The 24,921-nt window shown below is 43.7% G+C and overlaps 1 protein-coding gene across 5 annotated transcripts in view; it reads left to right on the forward strand.

The window, feature by feature from the left end:
• FRMD4B (FERM domain containing 4B) overlaps nt 1-24,921 on the forward strand; it is a 336,920-nt gene that overhangs the window by 153,177 nt on the left and 158,822 nt on the right. Inside the window, exon 1 of one of the 5 annotated variants that reach the window (XR_003754483.2) lies at nt 14,233-14,479. The exons of 3 other annotated variants lie outside the window; for them this stretch is intronic. Coding sequence is in view for 1 of the 2 variants with exons in the window: in XM_029050695.2 (XP_028906528.1) it covers nt 14,318-14,479 (162 nt within the window). In the remaining variant the exon portion in view is untranslated. Of the gene's footprint in view, nt 1-14,232; nt 14,480-24,921 lie in introns of those variants that run through there. One more of the 5 variants, XM_029050695.2, reaches the window with a different exon arrangement.

Consider the following 24,921-nt stretch of genomic DNA (forward strand, 5'->3'; position numbering starts at 1 on the left):
TGACACAGTAGTCTAGCCGGGATATAACGAGAGCTCCTAGCAGTAAGGTAGCCGTTTGGGTGGAGAGGAAAGGGCGGATCTTGGCGATATTGTAAAGGTGAAACAGGCAGGTCTTGGTAACAGATAGGATGTGTGGGGTGAACGAGAGGGACGAGTCAAGGATGACACCGAGATTGCGGGCCTGAGAGACGGGAAGGATGGTCGTGCCATCCACGGTGATAGGGAAGTCTGGGAGAGGACCGGGTTTGGGAGGGAAGATGAGGAGCTCAGTCTTGCTCATGTTGAGTTTTAGGTGGTGGGCCGACATCCAGGTGGAGACATCCTAGAGGCAGGAGGAGATGCGAGCCTGAAGGGAGGGGGAGAGGATGGGGCGGAGATGTAGATCTGCGTGTCATCTGCATAGAGATGGTAGTCAAAGCCATGAGAGAGAATGAGTTCACCGCCCCGTAGGCTCCACTCCTCTGCCGCCCACCTCCTTACCGTCCCCCGTTCTCTCCTATCCCGCCGTCGGCCCCTGGCCCACGTCCTCCCGCTGTCCTGGAATGCCCTCCCTCCTCACCTCCACCAAACTAAGTCTCTTCCCCTCTTCAAAGCCCTACTGAGAGCTCACCTCCTCCAAGAGGCCTTCCAATAGACTGAGCTTCCCCTTTTCCCTCTTCTCCCTCTGCTGCCTCTCTGCCCCCCCTTCACCTCCAGTCAGCTAAAGCCCCCTTTTCCCCCCCTTCCCTCTGCTCCTCCCCCTCTCCCTACCCCTCCCCTCAGCACTGTGCTTGTCTGCTCATTTGTATATATTTTTATTACCCTATTAATTTTGTTAATGAGATGTATAGCACCTTGATTTCATTTATTGCTATTGTTTTTTGTCTGTCTCCCCCGATTAGACTGTAAGCCCGTCAATGGACAGGGATTGTCTCTATCTGTTGCCAAATTGTACATTCCAAGTGCTTAGTACAGTGCTCTGCACATAGTAAGCGCTCAATAAATATTATTGAATGAATGAATGAATTTACTGCTTCTAAGTATGTGCATCTGTCTTGACTGGATTACCATATTTATTGGACTCTGAGATGCAGTAGATGTTTAATTGTTTTCCTCCTTTCAAAAATATCTTATACTAACTGTGGTATTTGTTAAGATCTTCCTATGTACAAAGCACTGTACTAAGTGCTGGGATTGAAACAATATAAACAGATTAAACACAGTCCTTTGTCCGACATGGGACTCACAGTTTAAGTAGGAGGGAGAACAGGCATTTTATCCCCTTTTTACAGATGAGGAAACTAAGGCCCATAGCAAGTAAGTGACAGAGCCAAGGTCCTCTGACTCCCAGGCTTGTGGTCCATCCACTAGGCCATGCTGCTTCTCTGTAGTTAATAAATATGGTAAGTTAAAGTGAGAGCCAACTTTACTAAAGAGTGTTTAAAAATACAAATTCATCCTACGTGATGAAACTAATAGTTTATGGTACATCTTATATTTCAAAGGGTTGATGTTGCCTTTCTGCAGATAAAACTGTACTCCATTTAAATATACTCAATGGGAAATTTTATGTATGGTCTTTATTGGTTTTGTTTACTGTGGTGCCTCTCGGGAATTCTATATTATGGTCAGAAAGGGGAGCCCCCTTTCACTACTGAGACTTGACTTGCCAGGTCTTCAGTGACTTCCTCTAAAGTCTAATGGGGTCTATTCACTTCTAACCCGCCGGCTAGTTTTCTTGACTGTCTTGGACACTGTAAATCATTCCCAATCAATCAATCACTGGTATTTATTGAGCACTTACTGTGTGCAGAACACTGTATTAAGAGCTTCTCCTAGGCTTTGATTTTCACACTGAGATACTGATCTAGCTCTCTTTCTAGTCTCTCTAGTGCTCCATTTGAGTCCCTGGTTCTTTCTTCTACAGCTTCTCATCCCCTAACTCTGAGCATCCCACAGACTTTGTTTTGAATCCGGTACTTTTCTCACTTTACACTTATTCAATTGGAGAGCTAATCTACTCACACAGCTTCAGCTACAACCTCTGTCCTGATGCCTGCCAAATCAATCTCACCAGCCCTGGCATCTCACCTGCCTAACAAACTCATATTTACTCTTGCTGCCAAGATATCTTGATGTGGAGGTCCCACTAACACCTTAACAATGACACAGCAAAAACTGAACTCCTAACTTTACCTCATTTGTGATACCAACCTCCAACCTGTCCCATAATCTCCTAACTTTCTCTCCTATTTGATCCTTCCCTTTCTTTTACCACTCACAGTGTCTGTTGCTGAATCCTGCAGGTTTTTCCTCCACAATAGTTCCTGGCTTTATTCCTTCATCTCCCTTACATGATTAGTGCCCTTGAATCCAGCTGTCATCAGGTACTGCATCTTCCTCCTCACTGGTCTTCCTGCTCACTACCCCTCCCCACTTCAGTTTGTCCTACACTCTACCACCCAGACCGTCTTCCTAAAACCCTCTGTAAAAGGGGGATTAAGATTGTGAGCCCCCATGTGGGACAAGAACTGCATCCAATCCAGTTTGCTCATATCTACCCCAGCGCTTTGCATTTAATAAGTGTTTAACAAATGCCATTATTGTTATTGTTATTATGATTACTCCGCTTCTCAAAAAGCTCAATGGCTACCTACATCAGTCTTCATCAAAGAGAAGTCCCTGAACATTGGCTTCCAGATTCTCCACCTGCCCTCTTTCCTTTTACATATGCTCTCCTCACCTGTTATTCTCCAGGTTGCATTCTTCACTCCTCCCAGACTAAAGCTCCCTGTGGTCAGGAATCAGGTCTACCAACTCTATTGTGTTGTACTTTCCCAAGCCCTTAGTACAATACGCTGCACACAGTAAGCTCTCAGCACCACTGATTAATTACTGTTCCTCACTCTCAACTCTTCCATTTCTTACTCATTTTTCCTGCCCTTTTCTTTTCCTGGAAGTCTTCCCTTTCAAATCCACTAGAGCTCAGCTTTCCCCATCTTCAAAGCCCTCTTAAAATCCCACCTCCTCCGGGAAGCCTTCTCCAATTCATTTCTACCAACTTAGGTCATGTCAACCTGTCAGTAAGTCAGTTGTATTAATTGAGTACTTACTGGGTGCAGAGCACTGTACTAAGCACTGGGGAGGGTACAGTATAACAATAAAACAAACACATTCCCTGCCCACAAAATTAATTTGCATACTTCAGTGATTGGTCTGCCTATCTCCCCAACTACAGGGTGAGCTCCTTGAGCAACATAGACCATGTCCTTTTCTTGTATTATGCTCTCCCAAGTACTTAGTACAGTGCACACAGCAGGCATTCAATAGTTACTAGACTGTAGGCTGTAAGCTCTTCCTCTACACTATAAGCTTGTTGTGGACAGGGAACGTGTCTACCAACTCTGCTACTCTTCCAAGCACCTACTACAGTGCTCTGCACCCATTAAATGCTCAAAAGATATGATTGATTGATTACTGTTGAATGAATGAGCCACAGTCAAACTCATTATTTAATTGGCTCATATAAAGGTGCAGAGAAGGGCCCATTTTTTAAAGTCAATCAAGAATTTCTTAAGTCATCATAAGGTGCATAAAACTGAACTAGATTCTAGGAGTAGGTGCATGTTTTAAAGAAGAGGTATGGATCATTTTGAACTAGGATAAACCAAGTCTCGTTTCAAAAAAAAATTCCAGTCCCTCATATTTCTTCAATTGATGGTATTTTTTGAGCTCCTTATGTGTGTGGAGCACTGTTCTAAGCACTTGGAAGAGTACGCCCAAACTCAGGATTTATTTGGATCACTCTATTTGTAAATATGTTTGTCTCCCCTTTCGAGTGTAAATGGCTTGCCAGAAGGAAATGTGTCACTTGCTTGTTTTGTACTTTCCAAGTGCTTGGTACAGTGCACTTAGTGGGCATGTAATAAATACTACTACTACTGATAATAATAATGATACTTATGCCACTTAAGTGCTTACTATGTGCCAGACATTGTACTAAGCACTGGGGTAGGTACAGGATAATCAGTTTGGACACAATCCCTGTCCCACAGGGGCTCATAGTCAAAGTATGAGGAAGGACAGGTATTGAATCCCCATTTTACAGATGAGGTAACTGAAGTAAGGTAACTGTACTTCAGTTACTGAGAAGTTAACCGATTTACACAAGGTCACACAGCAGAGAAGTGGAAAAGCCAGGATTAGAAGCCAGGACTTCTGACTCCCAGGCCAATAATGTTTCTACTAGGCCACACTGCTTTTTCCTTTATTCACCCCAGAGTCAAACCTATGCTTTCCATGAGAGTAAGAAAAATTCTGAATGACAGCACACCTATCAAAAAAAATAGGAAAGATGAAAGTCTTTTGAATGTGCCAAGTTGAAGGCCTATAAAATTGTTGTGATGTCAACCTCCTATATAGTTGTGAGACCTAGACCTATGACAGAAGACCCTTCCAGCTCTTGGAGCAGTTTTATCAGCACCACCAGTGAACCATCCTCGATATCTAATGGCAGAACAAGATTACTAACAAAGAGGTGCCAGACCACCAATGCTCACCACATTGAAACAATGTCCCCGACAGCAGAGCTCCTCTGGGTGGGGTGTGAGAGGAGAATGGAGGACTCCAGGAGCTGTTGTAAAGTTAACTGAAAAGAGGGTACATATAAGCCGCTAAAGAAAGGCAATAGTGAAACATGGTCTTCATTAGTTCAACTTCGCAGTGAATTGTTAGGAGACACTCCAGTGAACAGACCAGCCTAGTGGGCAGAAATCAGGAGAGGGTCTGCTCTCTTTGAACAAAGGCTTTGCATAGTTTGGGAGACCAGGAAGCAGGCTTGAAAGCAGACTGTCCCTGTATGGGACAAACATATTAGCCCAGCAAAGATCTAGCCTTATGTGCAAATACTGCAGCAGGGTATTTTTGAGCCACCCTTGCACATACTGATGGCATCTGAACATCAGTAGCAGTATGGCCTCATGGATAGAGCATGGGCCTGGAAGTCAGAAGGACTTGTGTTCTAATCCCAGCTCCACCATTTGTCTGCTGTGTGACCTTGGGCAAATCACTCAACTTCCCTGGGCCTCGGTTACCTCATCTGTAAAATGGGGATTAAGAGTGTGAGCCCCTTGTGGAAAAGGGACTGTGTCCAACCTGATTAACTTGTATCTACCACACTGCTTTGAACAGTGCTAGGCACATAGCAAGCACTTAACAAATACCATAAGTATCATTATTATTATCTTCAAACAGAGCAAAGGACATTTGTGTGCATGTATATTCTTATATATTCATGCATCGATGTGATTTTATATAAAGTACAAAATAGATTATATTTTTATCTAATTCATGAAAAATTGTAACTGCAGTGGTTTACAGATGAGGTGTAAATCAAAACAAGTGAGATAAAGACACTTTCTGAAATAGTTGGGTTTTAGAAAAAGGATTTTGTATGTGATGATTTTTGTGTGTGATAGGTTTTTTTAATAGTAGAGGGTGTCTATATTACAAAATACAGTTTAAATGTTTTAATGTGGGGCAGAAGGTCCATGAGGTAAAGCAAGTCTTTGATCAATAACTGGTGTTGCACATAGAATTTCACTGTTGGCTTCTTCAACAAAGGTAGTCCCTGCTTTTCTGTCTGGCACATTCTTAGCTTCTACTTTACATGGATCATAGATTGCATGGGGCATTGCATGTTGACCTTAACATGTGAGCTACAGCGGATTGAGGACTGCTAAATTCACATCCTGGTAGGCAGGAAGAGTGCAGTTAACTTTGTTGTATTGTACTCTCTCAAGTGCTTAGTAAATGCCACTGATTGATTGAAAACTGTAGTATGGACAGAGGCAAGACAAATGCACTTTGAATTAATAAGTAGAGTTCAGTATTTTTTTTTCCTCCAAACATAATTTTTCCTCTAAATATTTCTCTAACTCCTCTTACAAGCTCTTTTATTAAATTCCCAAGTGACATCACCTTTTTTAAGATGATATAGTACTGCTGAAATTCCTTTCATGTGCAGTTGTTTCTTTGAGGAAGTCTGCCCCCTTCTTCTCATAATTGACACTAGATCACACAGTCTTGTAGCAGCTCTCCTCTTAATCCTTTTAAATCCTGAATAAAAGGCCCTGAGGTCTCCAAGGAATACAGACCTGGGTTCTGTATCTTTATAAAATAACTATAATCCTTGAGTTCCATCTGGCCCTGTATCCTGCTGATTTTCTCTGTTATATCTTTTTTATTGTTGAACATATATTTTATAGTTTGAGATAAGTAGGTTCCTGGTATGAAATTTTGAAGATGCTTTCAGATAGTAATGTACAAGGAACTATTTTCATCCCCCTTCTTGGATTGTTGCAAGGATACAAACATAGAAGTGATGAAGGTGAGCCTCCCACCCCCCAAATTGGGCTTTTAGGAACAAAATTACTTGCTTTTCTCTTCAGCTTCATTCAATCATATTTGTTGAGCACTTACTGTGTGCAGAGCACTGTACTAAACGCTTGGAAAGTACAATTTGGCAACAGAGACAATCCCTGCCCAACAACAGGCTCACAGTCTAGAAGTGGGGAGACAGACAACAAAACAAAACAAGTAGACAGGCATCAATAGCATCAATATAAATAAATAAAATTATAGATATATACACATTATCAATAAAATTAATAGAATAATAAATATGTGCATATATATACAAGTGCTGTGGGGTGGGGGGTAGAGCAGAGGGAGGGAGTCAGGGTGATGGGGAGGGGAGGAGGAGCAGAGAAAAAGGGGGGCTTAGTTTGGGAAGGCCACCTGGAGGAGGTGAGCTTTCAGTAGGGCTTTGAAGGGGGGAAGAGAGATAGTTTGGCAGATGTGAGGAGGGAGGGCCTTCCAGGCCAGAGGTAGAATGTGGGCCGGGGTCTACGGCGGGACAGGTGAGAATGAGGCACAGTGAGAAGGTTAGCGGCAGAGCAGTGGAGTGTGCGTGCTGGGCTGTAGAAGGAGAGAAGGGAGGTGAGGTAGGAGGGGGCAAGGTGATGGAGAGCTTTGAAGCCAATAGTGAGAAGTTTTTGCTTGATACAAAGGTTGATAGGCAACCACTGGAGATTTTGAGAAGAGGGGTGACATGCCCAGAGCATTTCTGTAGAAAGATAATCTGGGCAGCAGAGTGAAGTATAGACTGAAATAGGGAGAGACAAGTGGTCCCACAGTGGGCTTACACTCCAAGTGGGAGGGAGAACAGGTCTTGAATCCCCATTTTACAATTGAGGAAACAGGCACAGAGAAGTTAAGTGATTTGCCCAGGGTCTCACAGCAGGCAAGTGGCAGAGCTGGGATTAGTACCCAGGTCCTCTGACTCCCAGGCCTATGCTCCTTTTCCTAGGCTATGCTGCTTTCTTCCTTTCCATTAATCCCTCTCAGATGAAGCTGTAGAGAGTTTACCGGGTTACAGTCCCTCCATTCCCATCTCAGCCCCACACCCCATGATGTGTCGCTGCATCTATCTTTCTTTCCTCTCCCTGTTTGGGTCTGTCTAGGCCTCTCATCTCTGTGTTCTATCTCTCTGTGACTCTATCTATTAGAAAAGCAGCATGACAGGATGACATAGTGGATAAGTGGATAGAGCAGGGGCCTGGGAGTCAGAAGGTCATGGGTTCTAATCCTGGCTCCGCCACTTGTCTGCTGTGTGACCTTGGACAAGTTGTTTTGCTTCTCTGTGCCTCAGTTACCTCATCTGTAAAATGGAGATTGAGAATATGAGCTCCACATGAGACAAGGACTGTATCCAACCTGATTTGCTTCTATCCACCCCAGCACTTAGTACAGTGCCTGGCACATAGTAAGTGCTTAACAAATACCACAATTGTTGTTGTTGTTGTTATTACCACTCTGGGCACCATTTTGGGCATTCCTCTGCATAGGGTGGGCACTGCCTGGTTTTGTATTTTCAGCTCTTCAGCCACAACTCCTGCTGCCATGTCCATGACTGGCACTGCAGCAGACTTCACAACCAGGGAGGCAGCACAAAGGCTCTGAAGCAAGAGGGGAGGTCAGGGGTCCCCCTGGAAAAATGATTTAGTATTAGGGAAGGCAGTGTGATGTAGCAGAAGGGAACTGGTCTGGAAACTGGAGAACCTGGGTTGGAGCCTGAGCTCTGCCACTAGCCTGCGATGTGAAAGTGGGCAAATGACTTAACACCTCTCTATCTCAGTTTCCTCATTAGCAAAATGGATATAATAATATCTTTCTACTTACCTCAAAGAGGAGTTGTGAGGGGGGAAAAAAACAAGGTAATAGAAGCAGCATAGCCTAGTGGAGAGAGCACGGGCCTGGGAGTCAGAGGACCTGCGTTCTAGTCCCAGCTCTGCCACTTGTCTGGTGTGTGACCTTGGGCAAGTCTCTTCACTTCTCTGTGCCTCAGTTTCCTCCTCTGTAAAATGGGGATTAAGACTGTGAGCTCCATGTGGGACAGGGACTGTGTCCAACCTGATTAGCTGGTATCTACTCCAGAGCTTAGTATAGGTGCCTGGCCCAGAGTAAACCCTTAACAAGTACCACAGTTACAATTATAAATTATTAATGTAAGACCACTTGGGGGAATAAAATTTTATATTAAAACCAAGGTATTACTGAGCAAAATTTGCAGTGATTTTCAAGTGATTAATAGTTCTGGGGTAAATTTAAAAGTACCAAGAGATGAGGCGAGGGTTTACAACGCTTGGGTGTAGAAAAGGCAACAAAATGAAACCAGATGTGAGCTAGGAGCATGGGTGTTAATGCTCTGAGGGGGCTGAGGGTCTGCACCACCAGGGAGACTTGTGAGAAGTGAGTATTGTCAGGGGAGGTGGGTGAGTACTAGGTTACTTGTAGCTCACAAATTCAGGTGAGAACTTGCTTTGCTTCTTTCAACTGATCTAGAAACAAATGTATATCTATCAATTTCTAGTTATTCTTAACTAAAAAATGCTCTGCTTCTGACAGTGAGTGATGTCAGACTAGGCACTTAATGTCCATAAGCTTCAGTTTCTCCATTTATAAATAAAGCTAACGTCTGATTCTCCATACCTCCCAGGGAAGTTCTGAGGAGACAGATAATGTTTGTGAAGCATGTTGGTTTCTTTGGAAGAAAGATTCTATGTAAATTTAAGCTTCCACTTCATTTTCATCAGTGAACATCTAAGTTGTGGCATCCAAAAGTACCAGACAATTTGTGAAAAATTTCCTTGTAATCCCGAGACTTCAGCTGTTCCCTTTTGTAGAAATGTAATTCGATTATGGTCATTATATTTTAGATTTTCACACACCCAATATTTATCTATTTCTTGTGTTCAAGCTCATATTTTGCCTGTGAGAGAATGCATTGTTGACCTCAGTGGGTGACTATCTTGGGTTGGAACAAGAAAATTCTAGGTTTCCTTATGTCTAGAGTTAATCCAAATGCTACAAGTCCATTCATTTATCTTTTTGGGATTATTCACTACAGCATCTTTTTTTAGAAACTGGACCCTTGCAGTCTCAGGATTTGACATAAAATACCACTCTTCTCACCCTCCCTTTTAGAACCCCCCCTTCCCACTCCTAGTCCTTCCTCCCACTTAACTCACATACAGACACATATTCATACAAAAATATCAGATTATCAGGAAACAAAAGAACACATCTCTTGTATTCCCCTGACACTTATATCACCTGCTGTTGCTTCTTGAGTTCCCCAGTCTTCTGTCCCCATTGTTTGACTTTATGGCCATACCCCCCCTACAGTGCTTCAGGGAAATTACCTTCAGGGAATTTGAACTGTTGGCAACTATTCTACACTCTGTTGTTTCCTACAAAGTTTCAGTTGTTCAAGGAAATGAGCTTTTACATTGTCTCTAAGACCTTTTCACAAAGCTAACTTTTCTCATCTCCCTCATATTTTGCTGACATTTTTATTGTTTGAAATTTCCCTCTTTTTCATAGTCACATGGCCTGGTGCCATGTAAAATCAGATGATGCCACCATTGTCAGAGATGGTAGAACCACATATGGCAAGGGGAGACAAAGCTGTGAGTCCCTAGAGTTCCTCCCAGCACTCTCAGCTGCTTATAATGCCACCATTTTAAGCAGCAGGTTAAAAACAGGTGCAAAGATCCCAAATATTCATTTTTTTATAGTACTTGTTAAGTACTTAATATATGCCAGGCACTGTACTAAGCACTGGGCTAGAGACAAGCTTATTGGCTGGACACAGTCTCTGTCTTATTTTATTTTTTATGATGGTATTTGTTAAGTGCTTACTGTGCCAAGCACTGTTCTAAGCGCACATGGGGCTCAAAGTCTTATTCCCCATTTTACAGATGAGGTAACTGAGGTACAGAGAAGTGAAATGACTTGCCCAAGATCACAGAGCAGGCAAGTGGCGGAGCTGGGATTAGAACCCAAGTCCTTCTGACTTCCAGGCCCATGCTCTATCTTCTAGGTCACACTGCTTGATCATGGTGGTGAACTTGGATGGAGTTTTGAGGGGTTTGGGGGCTTTGAGGGGACAAGAGAAGAAAAAGATTGGGGAGTTTTTGAGAAAAAGAGGAGAGAGGAAGAAGAGAGAGGAAGGAAGGGGGAGCAAAAGGAGGATCACCTCCTCCTCCACTGCCTCCCTTGTGGTCTTCATCGGGCACTGGGACCAGGCACGAGCAGCTCCCTTCATGCTTGCCTCAGAGCAACCTTTTCCTTCTTAGCAACTTAAGAGAAATCCCTTTTGAGCTTCCCCGGGCTAGTGCTGGAGATTTGAATTACACTAATTTCAATCCCTTTTCTGTGAGCTTCGGCCACAACTCCTGCTCACCCCATCCACTGGAAATGAATGCTCGAAATGTGGCTTTCTCTCCATGCTCCCTTCCGGCTCACTGCAGCAGCACACGCCCCAAGACCAGGGCGAGGATCCATCAGGCGGATTCTGCTGGTCACCCCGTGGCTACTGCTGCCTCAGAAACAACCTGATTTGGTTGCCACGGTTGCAGATCCTGGTTTGGCAGCGGCAGTGGCCAGGCAATCCTGTGGGGCACATCCTTGTCCCCTCCTTGGTGAAGCACCCCTCCACAGTTTACCCCGGTGGGCAGGGCAGGCAGCTCCTCATCATAGGACCCCTGTTCACACCACAAGGATCCTCAAGCCCGGGCTTTTCCTAGTCTTTTTCTTACTCCAGGTCTTTTTTCGGATCTTTTTTCTCGCTCCAAAGGATAGGGTGGGCTAGCTACAACTGTCATGCTCAGAAAAGCTATGGGGCAAAGTTAATAGTGTCACCCTAATGGTGCCATGCCCATGGGGGTAGTGGCTTCTCTAGTCTCCATGAAGTGTCAGAGAAAATGGAGATTATGGGAAATGCCACAGCCACCCATTAGCTCCTTCTGTTTCAGTCATACAGTCAGGCCCTAATTATTCATTTGGAATTTGTTCCAACTAATTTTCTGGTGTACAGTAGGTGCTCTTGTAAAAATACCCCCAAACTTTGTTGCCTTTCATTTTTGGACAGGTAGGACATGTCAGTGGTTTTAGTCATTATTGAGGTATTTGTTAAATGAAAAACATCGTACTAAGCGCTAGGGTAGGTACAAGATAATCAAGTCAGACACAATCCCTGTCCCACATGGGGCTCACTCTGCAAAATTTTGCTCTAGCAAGCATATTTATTGAGCATTAACTGTGTGCAGAGCACTGTACTAAGTGCTTGGGAGATACAGTATAATGACATTGGTAGACACGTTACCTGTCCACAAGGAGCTTACAATCTAAATAGGAAGACAGGTGCTAATTATTACTGGTTTAGGCCTCATCCTTCCTTAAGGCAGGGGAATGGACTAAGTGCCTCAAGCGGTGTCTTTCAGGTGTCTCTGTGATTAGTCTTATAATTTCTGCCATTGATATGTTTTCTCCATGATCTAAGTGTTATAGAAGAGTTTTACCATTCTCCTCTCCCTTGTATATTATGTCAGACCCTGAGGGAGCCCTAGTAATACCTAAGATTTCTTTACCTCTGAGGTAGAAGAGAACTCCCAAGTGTGAGATGCTGTTAGTAGAAGAGTTTGCTTGGGTCTCTGGAGGAAACACAGGAAATTGCAGTGTTTTTCAGGACCCAGGATGTCTAGTACTGGAGAAAACACAATGATTTTAAAGCATCCACCTGGGAAAGTCCCTCTTTCACTAGAACTTTGACAGGTTCTTGCATAGGTGCGCAGAATCTGGCAAAACTCTTAAAGGAGAACTTGTTGCTTCCTCATATTTCTATTTCGTAAGTTTACAATTCACATATAGCATTGCTTCAATCTATACAACAAGTGAGCTTGGCTACCTTTTAAAGAGGCCTCACCCAGTTGGGTTTTATTTTGTGAGAAATGTCACAATTCCTTATTTCCATGAATGACTGTCTACCCTGGAAGGGAGGCAGATTGGACTGGATGATAAGAAGGACATTCTAGGTGAAGACATTATGACTTCCTGAATTGTGCATAGTATTTAATGAGCCTTTCTTTCCTCAATTTACTGAACTCGCCTTCTGTAAAAACAGTTCTGGAGGGAACAAAAATGAGCTTCAGAGGACTAAGAATTTTAGATAGATGAGCTATAAAATAAAATAGTCTAGATCAAAAGAACCGTGAGCTGGTTGTGGGCAGGGAATGTGTCTGCCAGCTCTGTTCTATTGTACTCTCCCAAGTGCTTAGTACAGTGCTTTGCTCATAGTAAGCACTCAGCAAATACCATTGAGGAGGATGATAAAAGGTTGTTTAAAACCCACAGCTTCTTTAAACATTATTAATGCTAATAGATATCAAAGTGGCTTTTTCCTAAAAATGATCTTATAAACACTTCTTTATGGGATATGTATAAATTAATGAGATTGGGATTTTCATTTCAATTATTTTACCCTACCAATGATTTCTCCCCAGGTAAAGACCAGAAGAGATGTGCCCTAGTATTATCAGGAGGTGGGATAATTAACCTCTTGCTGATCTCTCTGAGTTATAGTGTTGAACAGTTTCTGGGAACACTGGTAAACTACCACCCTCCCCAGTCAAAGAAAACCCATTCTGAAATTTTTCCCCATTTGGCATTTCTCAACCCGAGTAACTCTGCACCCAGCAGTTAAATGATTCAATGTTAGAGTTTGCTTGTACTTTTTTCACTTTCCTTGGGTACAATAAAAACTTTACATTAGAAATCTGGGGCTCCTGGACTTAGAAAACAGTGTCAGATTTGTACCTGACTCCAAATATGTAGCAGATACGATGAGAAAAAGGGTTTTCAAAGCACATCTGAGCCTAGAAAAGGATTGGGACAAGTCATCATCCTTTGACCTTTTTGGTGGGGTGCGTTTTTGTTTTTTATGGTGGAACAGTTGCTTTTAGGCATTAATGGGGAGTAGCTTAGAAATGAAGGTGTAGGTATGAGGTATTAGCTGCGTAATTCTCCAAAGGGGAGAATCGCAATCTAAATTTACCCGTTTATTGGAGCCAGTCAGCAATTCCCTTGAGGGCTATTATTGCAGAGAGTGACTTTACTGTGGCCTGTTTGTGAAAACTGCCCTTGCATGCCGCTCTTTGTTTTTCAAACGGAGTGCTGCATCAGAAAGAAGGGTGGCATTTAGACTGCTAAACGTGGGCCTCGAAGAAGAAATAGCAACATGCGTTCATTTTTTCGAAAGAGGCGAATAAAGAAGAATAGAGAAGTGGCCCTTATGAGACAATCCGCTGCCTTGACCCGATAGGGTCTCGACGGTCGCTTCGGGGTGTAGCCATTGAAATGCATCCATGGGGATCGTTCCTGGAGCCGTTGAACGGAACTTTAAATAACCTTGCCTGCCGAACAAACCCGCTAGCGCGTTGTAGAAGACGGGGTTCCCTTTAAGTGCGCTACCGAGGCATCGAGTCGTTGTGGCTAGTCGTGGGAGGCGCTGGAGCGGGGATGGCCTGGGTAGTCGCTTCAAGCGTGGTTTTCTAGCGGACGGGGCGAGCCAGAGCTGGGGCCGAAATGAGCGGCATTCGAATCCCCAGCGCTAGCCCGGGGGAGCTCAACAGGGATTGCTCTTAAACAGCTAAGGAGGACGAGGCTGCTGCGAGAGCTTCTGGTGGGGCTGAGCTATTGCAGCCGTTCGGCTGGACTGGAACCAAGACCTTAGGGCATGCCTTTGGAGGCTGCCCGGGAAACCCGCAGGAGGGGGAGGGGGTGGGGTGGGGTGGGGGAGTTGGTTTAAAGGATGACCCTATCCCCGTTCGGCCGTGTATAGAAAGCCAGCCGATCTAGCGGCAATTGCAAAAAGAAGGCGACCGGCTCCCGGGGCCCCGAGCGCAGCCGCTCTGCCAGGTTTCCGAGAGAACGAACGATGCCTTCCGTTTTCATGTGTGGGCTGGAAGACCTGCTTTTCAGTGGGAGTCGTTTCGTGTGGAACATGACAGTGGCCGCGGTGAGAAGGTGGTACGTCGAGAGGCGGAGGACCTGCCAGCAGGTCCTGAGGACACGCTGTGGGCTGAGAGAAGTTTACCAGGTAAATCGGACCCTCTTTGGGGGCTTTCGAGTTGGCGACAGAGCCTAACGTGGCACTTTGCACCTGTGTGAGTCCCGACCAGGGGGAGCCTGCTGGCTAGCGGAGCAAAGAGCCAGACCGTTTGCTTTTGAATTAGGTCCGCAGCCTGACAGCGCTCTCCTTTCGGCTCTTCTGGTCCTGATCTGGAAAGCCGCGAGTCCCCTAGCTCTCGTAAAAAAATAGACAACAAAAAACAAACGACAAAACACCCAAACCTCTGCTTGACAGCAAGAATCGACTCACTGGGTGCTAGCTTAAGGGACGTATTGCTGCCGGTCGGCGCGTTTAAAAAATGCACTCCACGAGGGGGGACTGGAAAAGGGAATGAAAACGGATTCTTGGGCGGTATGAAGGAAACTGTTTTCTATCGCTGTCAGTGTGATTCAAGCCTCTCTAAATCTAACAAGGTTAAACGTGATTCCCACTCAGCGTTCTTTCCATCAGGCAGACTGAATAAGCAATGCGGAATTAGGTTGGCTTTTTCTGGCTAGCTTTTTGAAAGAATTCTGAGAATTCTGCAGTAGGATGTTTGACCGAGGGGCTTCGTGTGTGGATCAGAACGCCCTGATGCCAAACACATAACCTATTTACTCCACCAGGTCCAATCTTGCTGACAGAAATGCAGCAACTTTATTACAAGTGATATTCTATCAATCAACGTTTCAACCGTTTCTTGCCAGAATTTTTTTCTTCTACAGAGCTCCATGGATTTCACTCAGGGTTTCTATTTTTGCTAACTTGTAGGTGGAAATGATCCTGCATTTAAATCAGAGTTATGTCTAATCGTTGATATAAGATCAGAATCATCCCTTTTTATCTCTTGGATCATGGTTTGACAAGCCGTTTTGGCTTTTTTTTTTTTTGCGGGGGGGTGTGATGGGTCTGTTTAAAAACAATTTTAAAATTTACACTTGAACGATGTTTCCCCATTTCCCATTTATCCTATTCTGTAAAGACTCCGTTAACAATTAGTTAATTAGGGCCAAAAGAACATCATTTAATATTTACAGTTGTATTCACTTTGGAAGTGATTAAAAGGGTGTTGGGGTTGGGCTGGAGGTGGGGCGGGGGGGAGGGGAGTGGAAGCGAGGGAATCATCTATCTAAATGGAAAGTGCATGTACGCCATACTTGGTAACTTAATTGTGATATGTTAACGCTTAACCCCTTCCTCTCACATGTCTATGACATCTTGTTTTATATCTATCTATTGATGATACTCTGCAGCCAGGTGCAACTTAATCAGAAGAAATAGGCTAAAAAAATATTAAATGGGTTTGTCCACGTTCTGAATAATTTGAAAACTCTGTTTGGTGTCCACCTGCATGTTTCAGGCCTTTCTTTCATCAACAGTACTCTGTTGTGCAGGGCACCATATGGGGCATTTGGAAGCATACATTAAAGTCTCTGCCCTCAAGAGTGTCACCTGGTCCTGGCTTATTCTGCATTATCTGTGCCTTCAAAGAACAAAAAATATTTGGCAAACATTAATCCAGGGAAATGCAAATACACTGCCAGCCAAGTCCTCCTGAACGAGGCAGAGAGAATCAATAATAAGGGTTGTGGTATTTACATGCCAAGCATTGTACTAAACACTGGAGTTAGATACAAGATAATCAGATAGGACATAGTCCCTGGCCCAAATGGGGCTCACAGGGAGGGAGAACAGGTATTTAATCCCCATTTAACAGATGAGGAAAATGAGGCCCAGAGAAGTTTGTGATTTTACCCATGGTCACACAGCAGGCAAATGATGGAGCTGGAATTAGAACCCACATCTTTTTACATCCAGGTCTGTGCTCTTTCCAAGAAGGCCACAGTGTTTCTCAGACTAGGGATTTAGGTGGGATATGGTCTGATCCAGGCCTTACGGTCCACTAATATCAGTTGACCACTCCCAAAAGGTAGGGACCATGTATGCTCTGTCCAGAGCTGATCCATTGGCTTGTCTTGTGCCATCAATTCGTTTCTGACCCATAGCGACACCATGGACACATCTTGCCCAGAACGCCCCGCTCTCTATCTGCAGTCGTTCTGGTAGTGTATCCATAGAGTTTTCTCGGTAAAAATATGGAAGTGGTTTACCATTGCCTCCTTCCACGCAGCAAACTTGAGTCTCCGCCCTCGACTCTCTCTCATGCTGCTGCTGCCCAGCATGGGTGAGGTTTGACTTGTAGCAGATTGCCTACCACTCGCTAGCCACTGCCCAAGCTAGGAATGGAGTGGGTAGGCCTCTGCTTAATGCTCCCTCCCATAGCAGAGACTGGTAGTATTGGAAACTCTCCAGGTGTGACCCTGAGAGGAGCTGATCCATATGTATTGTTAAACAAGACATTGTTTTAAGGACACAGTAAAACAAAAGCTCAGATCCTGCTGCATCCCAGCTGAAAAGTGGGAGTCAATTGCTGATGATAGACCAGCATCGCATAGTGCTGTCAAGAAAGGAGCATCTCTTTTGAGCAGATTGAGAGACAGAGGCAAAAATGAAAATAGTGCCAGGCACTGCGAACTTCAAACGTGACAACACAACATGGAGCAGACTTTTTGTGCACACTATGCAGTCAGGACTGTGGATCCCTCATTGGCCTTTTCAGCCCTACACACATTCATAGCACAAGTCAGTAGTGTCTACTTCTAGAACACAGCATAAATTGAGCAGAGGGGGAATTTAGCGAACTGGGGAATATGAAATTGATATTGATTTTAGGGAGTCTCAGATGACCTTTTACCCCTAGATTCTTTGCACCAGCAACAAAAGAATCCCACCTGTTAATATTAGGATAAAAGAAAATATCAGGATAAAGGGACACCCCTTAGATTAGGAAAAGGAATGTGAATTGGGGAAAGCAAAGGTTGAAGTGAGGATCACAGAGAGCCCCAGTTTTTTTGTTTCTGTGAAATGGGATTACAATTATACCAAAATGCCTCACAAGTAAGGTGGAAGACCTAGTAAAATGATGGTGAGTGATAAAGGATATAAGGAAACTTTTACCTAAAAAGTTGCTCCTTTTAATTTCAGACCAACAGATTCTTTAACATCAAAATATGTGGTAGGACCACATGGTCTTACCATTTCTATAGAAATGCAGGGCTTAAATTGCAAGGCATCTCATGTCTAGCTCCCTTTTTAGGAATAATCCTTTTTTTTGTGTGGTGGAGAGAGGTACAGGTGTAGAAATTCAACTGAGGCTGGTACAAAAATCATTTTTAACATTAAATCTGAAATGATTTAATTGTGATCGTGAAGGAAGATAGTGTTGATTCAATAATTTAATATTCACTGGTGTTTGAAGTCAGTTTTTCCAACTGCAGCTTCCAGTATAGGAAAACAGTAAGAAGATGTTCCATCACTTTGCGGAACCTGGAGAATGGACATAAAGTAGAAGTTTGTATGTATTTCACTTTGACAGACCAATTTTGGGGTTCTGAATAGACTTGATTGTAAGGGAATTCAAAGCTTGCTCAGCCAAAATGAAAAGAAATGGGGATTAATTTCATAAAAATATCTGTGAGCCCTTTGAATTGTGTTTGTATATTTTCTATGAAATAATAACTTCACTTATATTCACCCGCCAATATTAGTTAACAAAGTTCTAAAGGAAGAAAATCATTTGTATTGAGCATTTTAAATGCCTTTAAATATGCAAGCACAAATAATTTAAAGATCCAACAGCTGAAAATACATAACATACCTAAAGGGGTATTTTTAGTGTAAATACAATTCAAGACGCGGAACGTTTTAAACAAGACAGATGAGACTTTGAGCCTGAGGAGGAATATGAACTCAGGTAGGGGAACTGACATGGCCAAAGATGGGCCCTCCGTTTCTGGTAGGTTTGGCCCTGCCCAGCTGCCTTTACCACCAGCACTGCTAGCGTCGATTTCCCCATTGTAGTTTAGCCAGTGTCCCTTTTGTGCTGTGGCTGAATAGCCAACCTCTTCCCTCTCCTTGAGTGTTTCTCAAGTGGAGATGGACAGGTCACAGGGAGACAACTGAAAGAGTGATCCCTGCAGCAAGATCTGCATTGACCAAAAATGGGATATATCACTTTACCTGCGACCAGGCCCATTGCCCCATTTACCTGCCTTTCTCTTAGTCGTGCTTGTTAGTATAGGTATGCTTGCAATTGGGTTGAAGGGTAGACATGGTGTGTTCATCTCCAAGGGCAGCTTTATTTAACCTAGTGAATTGAATAAGCAGATTTATCAGGCAAATATCTGTCCTAATTATACCGTGGCTGAGAGAGATTAGGCTAAAATTTTCATCTAGGATTACATTCATATTTAAAGATGGTAAGTACAAAAGATGGAAACTTTTGAGAATTTGTCTTGAAGGAATGTTGTAAGATGGAGCTAAATGAAGGCATGACAGCACACAAATTGATGAAATTGCTTCTCTGGGGCAGTAATATTGCACTCAAACAAAATACGCATTTTTTTTGTATGTAATTCTTGTTCTGGATTAACATGATTTAGGACTGAAACGCTTTAGTAGAATGAAACCAGTTATTCAGGAGAGTCAATCTGGGGTAAAAGAGGAGTTGGTCCTGCCGTGTATATCAAGGATAGGATGTTCAGAGGATCAGGAAGCGATCAACAGGTGGGGACAGGGACTGTGTTTAATTCCCAACTAGGTATTTTCTCCCAGCGCTTAGTACAGAGCTTTGCAAACAGTAAGTGCTTAATAAATACTACTGCTACTAGAGAGTGCTTGGGTTAAAGTGAATATAGACAAGAATAAGAAAAATGTCATGGCAAGTCTGCCAAACCTGGAAGCATGGGTGCCCTGTACATTAGCTGTTGACATACCTTACCATATCTACCTTTCAACATAATTGTAAGCACACCTATGCTAACAAGCATGACTAAGAGAAAAGCAGGTAAATGGAACACCTGAAAAGCAGCCTTGGTGGCAGCATCCTCTTTCCTCCTTCAGAAGGAGCTGTCCCTCCAATCCCTTCCAAGGCAATGGGGCAGTGGGGGTGAGCCTTGTGACTTGGAAGGGATCCCATTTAGGGATCACAGTCTTAATCCCTATTGTACAGATGAGGGAACTGAGGCCCAGAGAAGTGAAGTGACTTGTCCAAAGTTATACAGCCGACAAGTGCAGCATGGACTTGGAAGTCAGAGGACATTGGTTCTAATCCCGGCTCTGCCACAAGTCTACTGAGTGTGACCTTGGGCAAGTCATTTAACTTCTTTGTGCCTCAATTACCTCATCTGTAAAATGGGGATTAAGACTGTGAGCCTCATGCGGGACAAGGACTGTCTAACCTGATTACCTTGGGTTTAGAACAGTGTAAGTAAGCACTTAAATATTACGATTATTAAGTGGAGGAGCCGGGATTAGAACTCAGGTCCTTCTGACTCTCAGGCCCATCCTCTATCCACCAGGCCATGCTGCTTCTGCCTTGAAGCTCCATAAGGAGCTGTCCATCTGCCCTATCCCCATCTGACCCATTCAGTCTGCCTGGAAGATCCAGTGGGGATGGATTGAAGGTCAAAATCCTGGAGCAGTGGTCCTGCACGTGCACTGTGCCACTATTCAGCCAAGGTTCATTGCCGCAGCATATGAGTCGGGTTGCTTCCACAGTGGCCACAGCCCTGTCCACTGAACTTGGCCTGAAAGCAGGGCAGCGCCTGAGCAGCCATGTGGGCTGTCTGTTGCCACAGCAGTTCTGGAGTGCCAGGCCCTGTGAGCTAGGTAGAGTGAAGCAGCATGGTCTAGTGTCAAGAGCACGGGCTTGGGAGTCAGATGACATGGGTTCTAATCCCGGCTCTGCCACCTGTCTTTCATTCATTCATTCAATCATTCATTCATTCAATCGTATTTATTGAACAGTTACTATGTGCAGAGCACTGTACTAAGCGCTTGGAGTGTACAATTCAGCAACAGATAGAGACAGTCCCTGCCCAGCAATGGGCTCACAGTCTAAACGGGGGAGACAGGCAACAAAACAAAGCAGAACAAAATAAAACAAGTAGTCTGTTGTCAATATCATCAAGATAAATAGAATCAATGATATATACACATCATTAACAAAATAAATAGAGTAATAAATAATATACACAAATAATATATAATAATACAAATAATATATACAACTTGTCTGCTGTGTGACCTTGGGCAAGTCATTTAACTTCTCTGTGCCTCAGTTTCCTCATCTGTATAATGGGGATTAAGACTGTGATCTTAATGTTCCACATGGAACAACCTGATTACCTTGTATCTACCCCCTGCACATAGTAAGCACATAGTAAGCGCTTAACAAATACCATCATTATTATTATTATTATTAGTGAAGGAGGTGCTCAGCTCCCTCACACAGGGACTCGGGGAGGGGTGAAAGGAACTGCTTGTGCTGAGTTCTGGTATCGGCTGAGAACTGGAAAAGTGGTGGTGGAGAAGGAGCAGCCCTGGTAAGTGCCTTTTTCTGCCTCTTCTTACCACCTTTCTTTTCCCTTTCCTTTTCCACCCTCCTCCATTCTCCGTCCCTCTCCTCTCTTCCCTATCCTTTTCTTCTCTTACTTCCTCTTCCCCTCCCCCATCTCCTCAAAGCAATCACACCAAGTTTGTCTCCATGCTAAAAATGAAAAGTTGGACCCCCTGACTGGCTGTAAAAGTAACCAAGAACTCACCAAAGTAGTTTCATATCAAGATGTGGAATTAATAGAAGATTTTAATTACCAGATATTTGCCAGAACTCAATTTATTGGGTCACAAGGCATCATACAGCATATGGATTGTATTGGGCAAAATTCCTAATGCAAAAAGTAGAGAAATCAGCTGGGGTTGATGCCCTTTTTAATTTGATCCTCAGTAAGAGATGAATTAGTTGAGGATCCAAAGATGTATGGCATATGTGATAGGCACAATTACAATATGATTGAATTCAGGTTCATAAGGGGAGGAAAGTCTGAGGCAAAGAATGAGGTGATGATACCTTCTGGAATGCTAAGCGGATGAGGCCAAGAATTAGCAGGGCCAAAGAAAGAAGGAAAGAAACAAAAAGAGAGGGGGACTGGATGGGATGGGGGGAGACCAGGATTAAAGGCACACCGGTACATATAAACAGAAGGACTGTCATGTTCAGCCCACAAGAGCAGCTGGCAAGAGAAGAGTCGGCCACTGCCACTGCCTTTACTGCTGAGTCACTCTTCCTCTGACATTACCACAGCTGCTCTGGCCATTTCTGCCATAGCTGCAGCTACCACTGGCTGTTTTCTGCAAGTTCTTGACATGCCCTCTAAACTGTAAGCTTCCAGCACTTAGAACAGTGCTTGGCACATAGTAAATGCTTAACAAATACCATAATTATTATTGTGGGCAGGAAACATGTCTGCCAACTCTTTTATATTGTACTCTCCCAAGAGCTTAGAACTGTACTGTGCACACAGTAAACACTCAATAATTACGATTGATTGACTGACTGCCCAGTATGCAGTTTTGGTTGCACCCAAAACCTTCAGAGAGCGGTACATGGGAATGTCCAGGAGAACCACAACAGTGGCAGAAGAGGGGTGGAAATTGAGGAGAAAAATGGGCTGCCTTTCCTCTATTCTGTTAATCTGCTGCCTCATTCTTGCCATTACTGTTGTCATGTCCACTCTTGCTACCTGATCAAAAGCAAGCCTTTTTGGATACTGTCATATAGTGGTCAAATTACTATATCTGTCCCCTTGCTGGTCTTGCTGCTTCCTTGCTCTGCCTCTTGCTTTCTTGCTGCTTCCAATCTCTCTCATTTGCTCCATACTCCACGTGCCTTTACAGATTATCTTCTCACAGTCGAGATACTCATCTCTCTAATTATGTCCTTTTACATTCTACATCAAGCAGAAACTCCTCAGTTGGCTTAAAGGCTCTCCATCAGTTCTCTCCATGTTACATATTGTCTGTCTCAGTAGTGGTATTTATTAACTGCTTATTATGTCCTCTAGACTGTAAGCTTGTTGTGGGCAGGGAACATGTCTACCAACTCTGTTATACTGTACTCTCCCAAGGGCTTAGTACAGTGCTCTACATACAGTAAGTGCTCAATAAATACAATTGATTGATTACAAAGCACCATACTAGGCTCTGGATTCATTCAATAGTATTTATTGAGTGCTTACTATGTGCAGAGCATGGGATAAGGAATATAAGAGTGATATATAGTCAAGTAACCTTGTTGTGGGCAGGGAATGTGTCTACCAACTCTTATATTGTTATTGTACACTCCAAGTGCTTAGTACAGTGCTCTGCACACAGTAAGCCCCAATAAATATGATTGATTTGATTGGTCCCTGGCCCCAGGGGGCTCACAATCCAAGAATAAGGTGGGGAGAGGTTGGCAAGAGACACATAAGGAAAGGCAAACATGATCAGAAACATGAAAGAAGCAGCAGGATTTCAGGCTCTGCATAGCTCCAACTAACAGTTATGGAAGTTGCAACTGCAGTTATGGGGGTGACATTCTCAGCACTGAATGTTAAGGAGGATTTATGCTGCCAGTGGGCTGGAGCAGGGGCTGACCCGATTCTCTCCAACTTGCGCTCTTCACTCCTCCCCAGCTCACCTTCAACTGTACCTTGCGATTAACTCTCCCATCTCCGATCCCTTGCTTGTATTGTTCCCCTAGCCTCATACTCCCCATGCCCACCTCAAATCCGCCAAAACAAAGCTTTCCACATCCTCAAAGTTCTCCCAAAAAGCCCACCTCCTCCAGAAAGTTTTTCCAATTTTTTAATGGTATTTGTTAAGCACTTACTACATGCCCAGCACTGTACTAAGCACTGGGGTAGATACAAGCTGATCAAGTTGGACCCAGTCCATGTCCCAAATAGGGCTCACAGTCTTAATCTCCATTTTACAGATGAGGGAATTGAGGCACAGAGAAGTTAAGTGACTTGCCCAAAGGACACACAGCAGGGAAGTGGCGGAGCTGGGATTAGAACCCAGATCCTTCTTTTTCCAGGATCATGCTCTATCCATTAGGCCACGCTGCTTCTCACTGCTTCACAACACCCCAGTTGTTTCAGCCCAATAACTGCCCTGGGTATTTTATTCTTATCCTCAGCATTCCTGTATGTGTGTACACTTTAATATATCTGTGTTTGTACATTCAGTTACTGTATGGGCAAGGAACATGTCTATTTCTATTGTACAGTGCTCTGCACTTAGTAAGCTTTCAGTAAATACCATTCACTAATAGATTGTTCGGCTGTTTCATCCCGATAAGTTTATACTACTTCCTGCTTTTATAGTTGTTCTTCCTTCTGATTTCACTATCTGTGAAAGCTTTCTGCCTTATCTCTCCTATTCAGTTGTGAGCTGCTTGAGGGCAGGGAATGTGTGCCATACTAACTATATCCTCTCCTAAGTACTTAGTATACTGTCTAGCACTCCACAGATGCTCAGTAAAATACTACTGATTGATTGACTGTTTTGGTTCTAGTCAAGCAGAATTAAACCTGAGGTCAAAGTCAACCAGAAATGATTGAGTCAGCAAGGTATTTAAAGTGCCTTTATTTAAAGTATTTATGGCATTTATTGAGCACCCACTGGGAAAGTTCTCAGGAAAGGTACAAGGATCCACACTCTAATGGGGTAGGTTAGGAAAATGATGGCAAATAATCAGAGTCAGTAATTGAATGTACAGTTGAATATCCATGTATAATAAAAGGCTGAGGATGGGAATAAAGAAGTACATAGGTGCTTAAGCTAATTGGTGAGGTGATTAGGGAAGCTTGGTGTAGTGGATAGAGCACAGGCCTGGGAGTTGGAAGGTCATGGGTTCTAATCCTGACTCTGCTGCTTGTCTACTGTGTGACCTTGTTAAGTCACTTCACTTCTCTGTGCCTCAGTTACCTCATCTGTAAAATGGGGATTGAAACTGTGAGCCCCTCATGGGACAGGAACTGTGTCCCTGATTTGCTTGTATCCACCCCAGCATTTAGTACAGTGCCTGGCACCTAATAAGCACTTAACAAATACCATTATTGTTATTATATGATTTGAGTGTTGGGAATTAATTGGGGAAGGCTGTTGGAGGAAGTGGGTTATTCCAAGGGCTCTCAATATGGGGAGAAAGGTAGTCTGTCATATTTGGAGAGAGGGAGTTACATTCCAGGGGAATAGCATGAGTGAGGGGATGGAGGCAAGAGAGTCGAGAGCAGGCTGTAGTTAAAAGGGTAGTTTAGGAGGAATTGAGAAGGAGCTGGTAAAACATCATCATGGTCCTTTTGATACACTTCAGTACTATGGCACGTGAGAATTTTCATCACTACACTTTTGAAGCTATGTGGAGAGTTGGGCAAGGTATAGACAAAACCAAGAAAAATAAAGGGTTGGAGAATAGGGAAGCAAAGTGGCCTAGTGGAAAGAGCATGGTCCTGAAAGTCAGAGGACCTGGGTTCTAATTCCAG

The sequence above is a fragment of the Ornithorhynchus anatinus genome, chromosome X1 (genome assembly GCF_004115215.2).
Source record: "Ornithorhynchus anatinus isolate Pmale09 chromosome X1, mOrnAna1.pri.v4, whole genome shotgun sequence".
NCBI classification, from domain to species: domain Eukaryota; kingdom Metazoa; phylum Chordata; class Mammalia; order Monotremata; family Ornithorhynchidae; genus Ornithorhynchus; species Ornithorhynchus anatinus.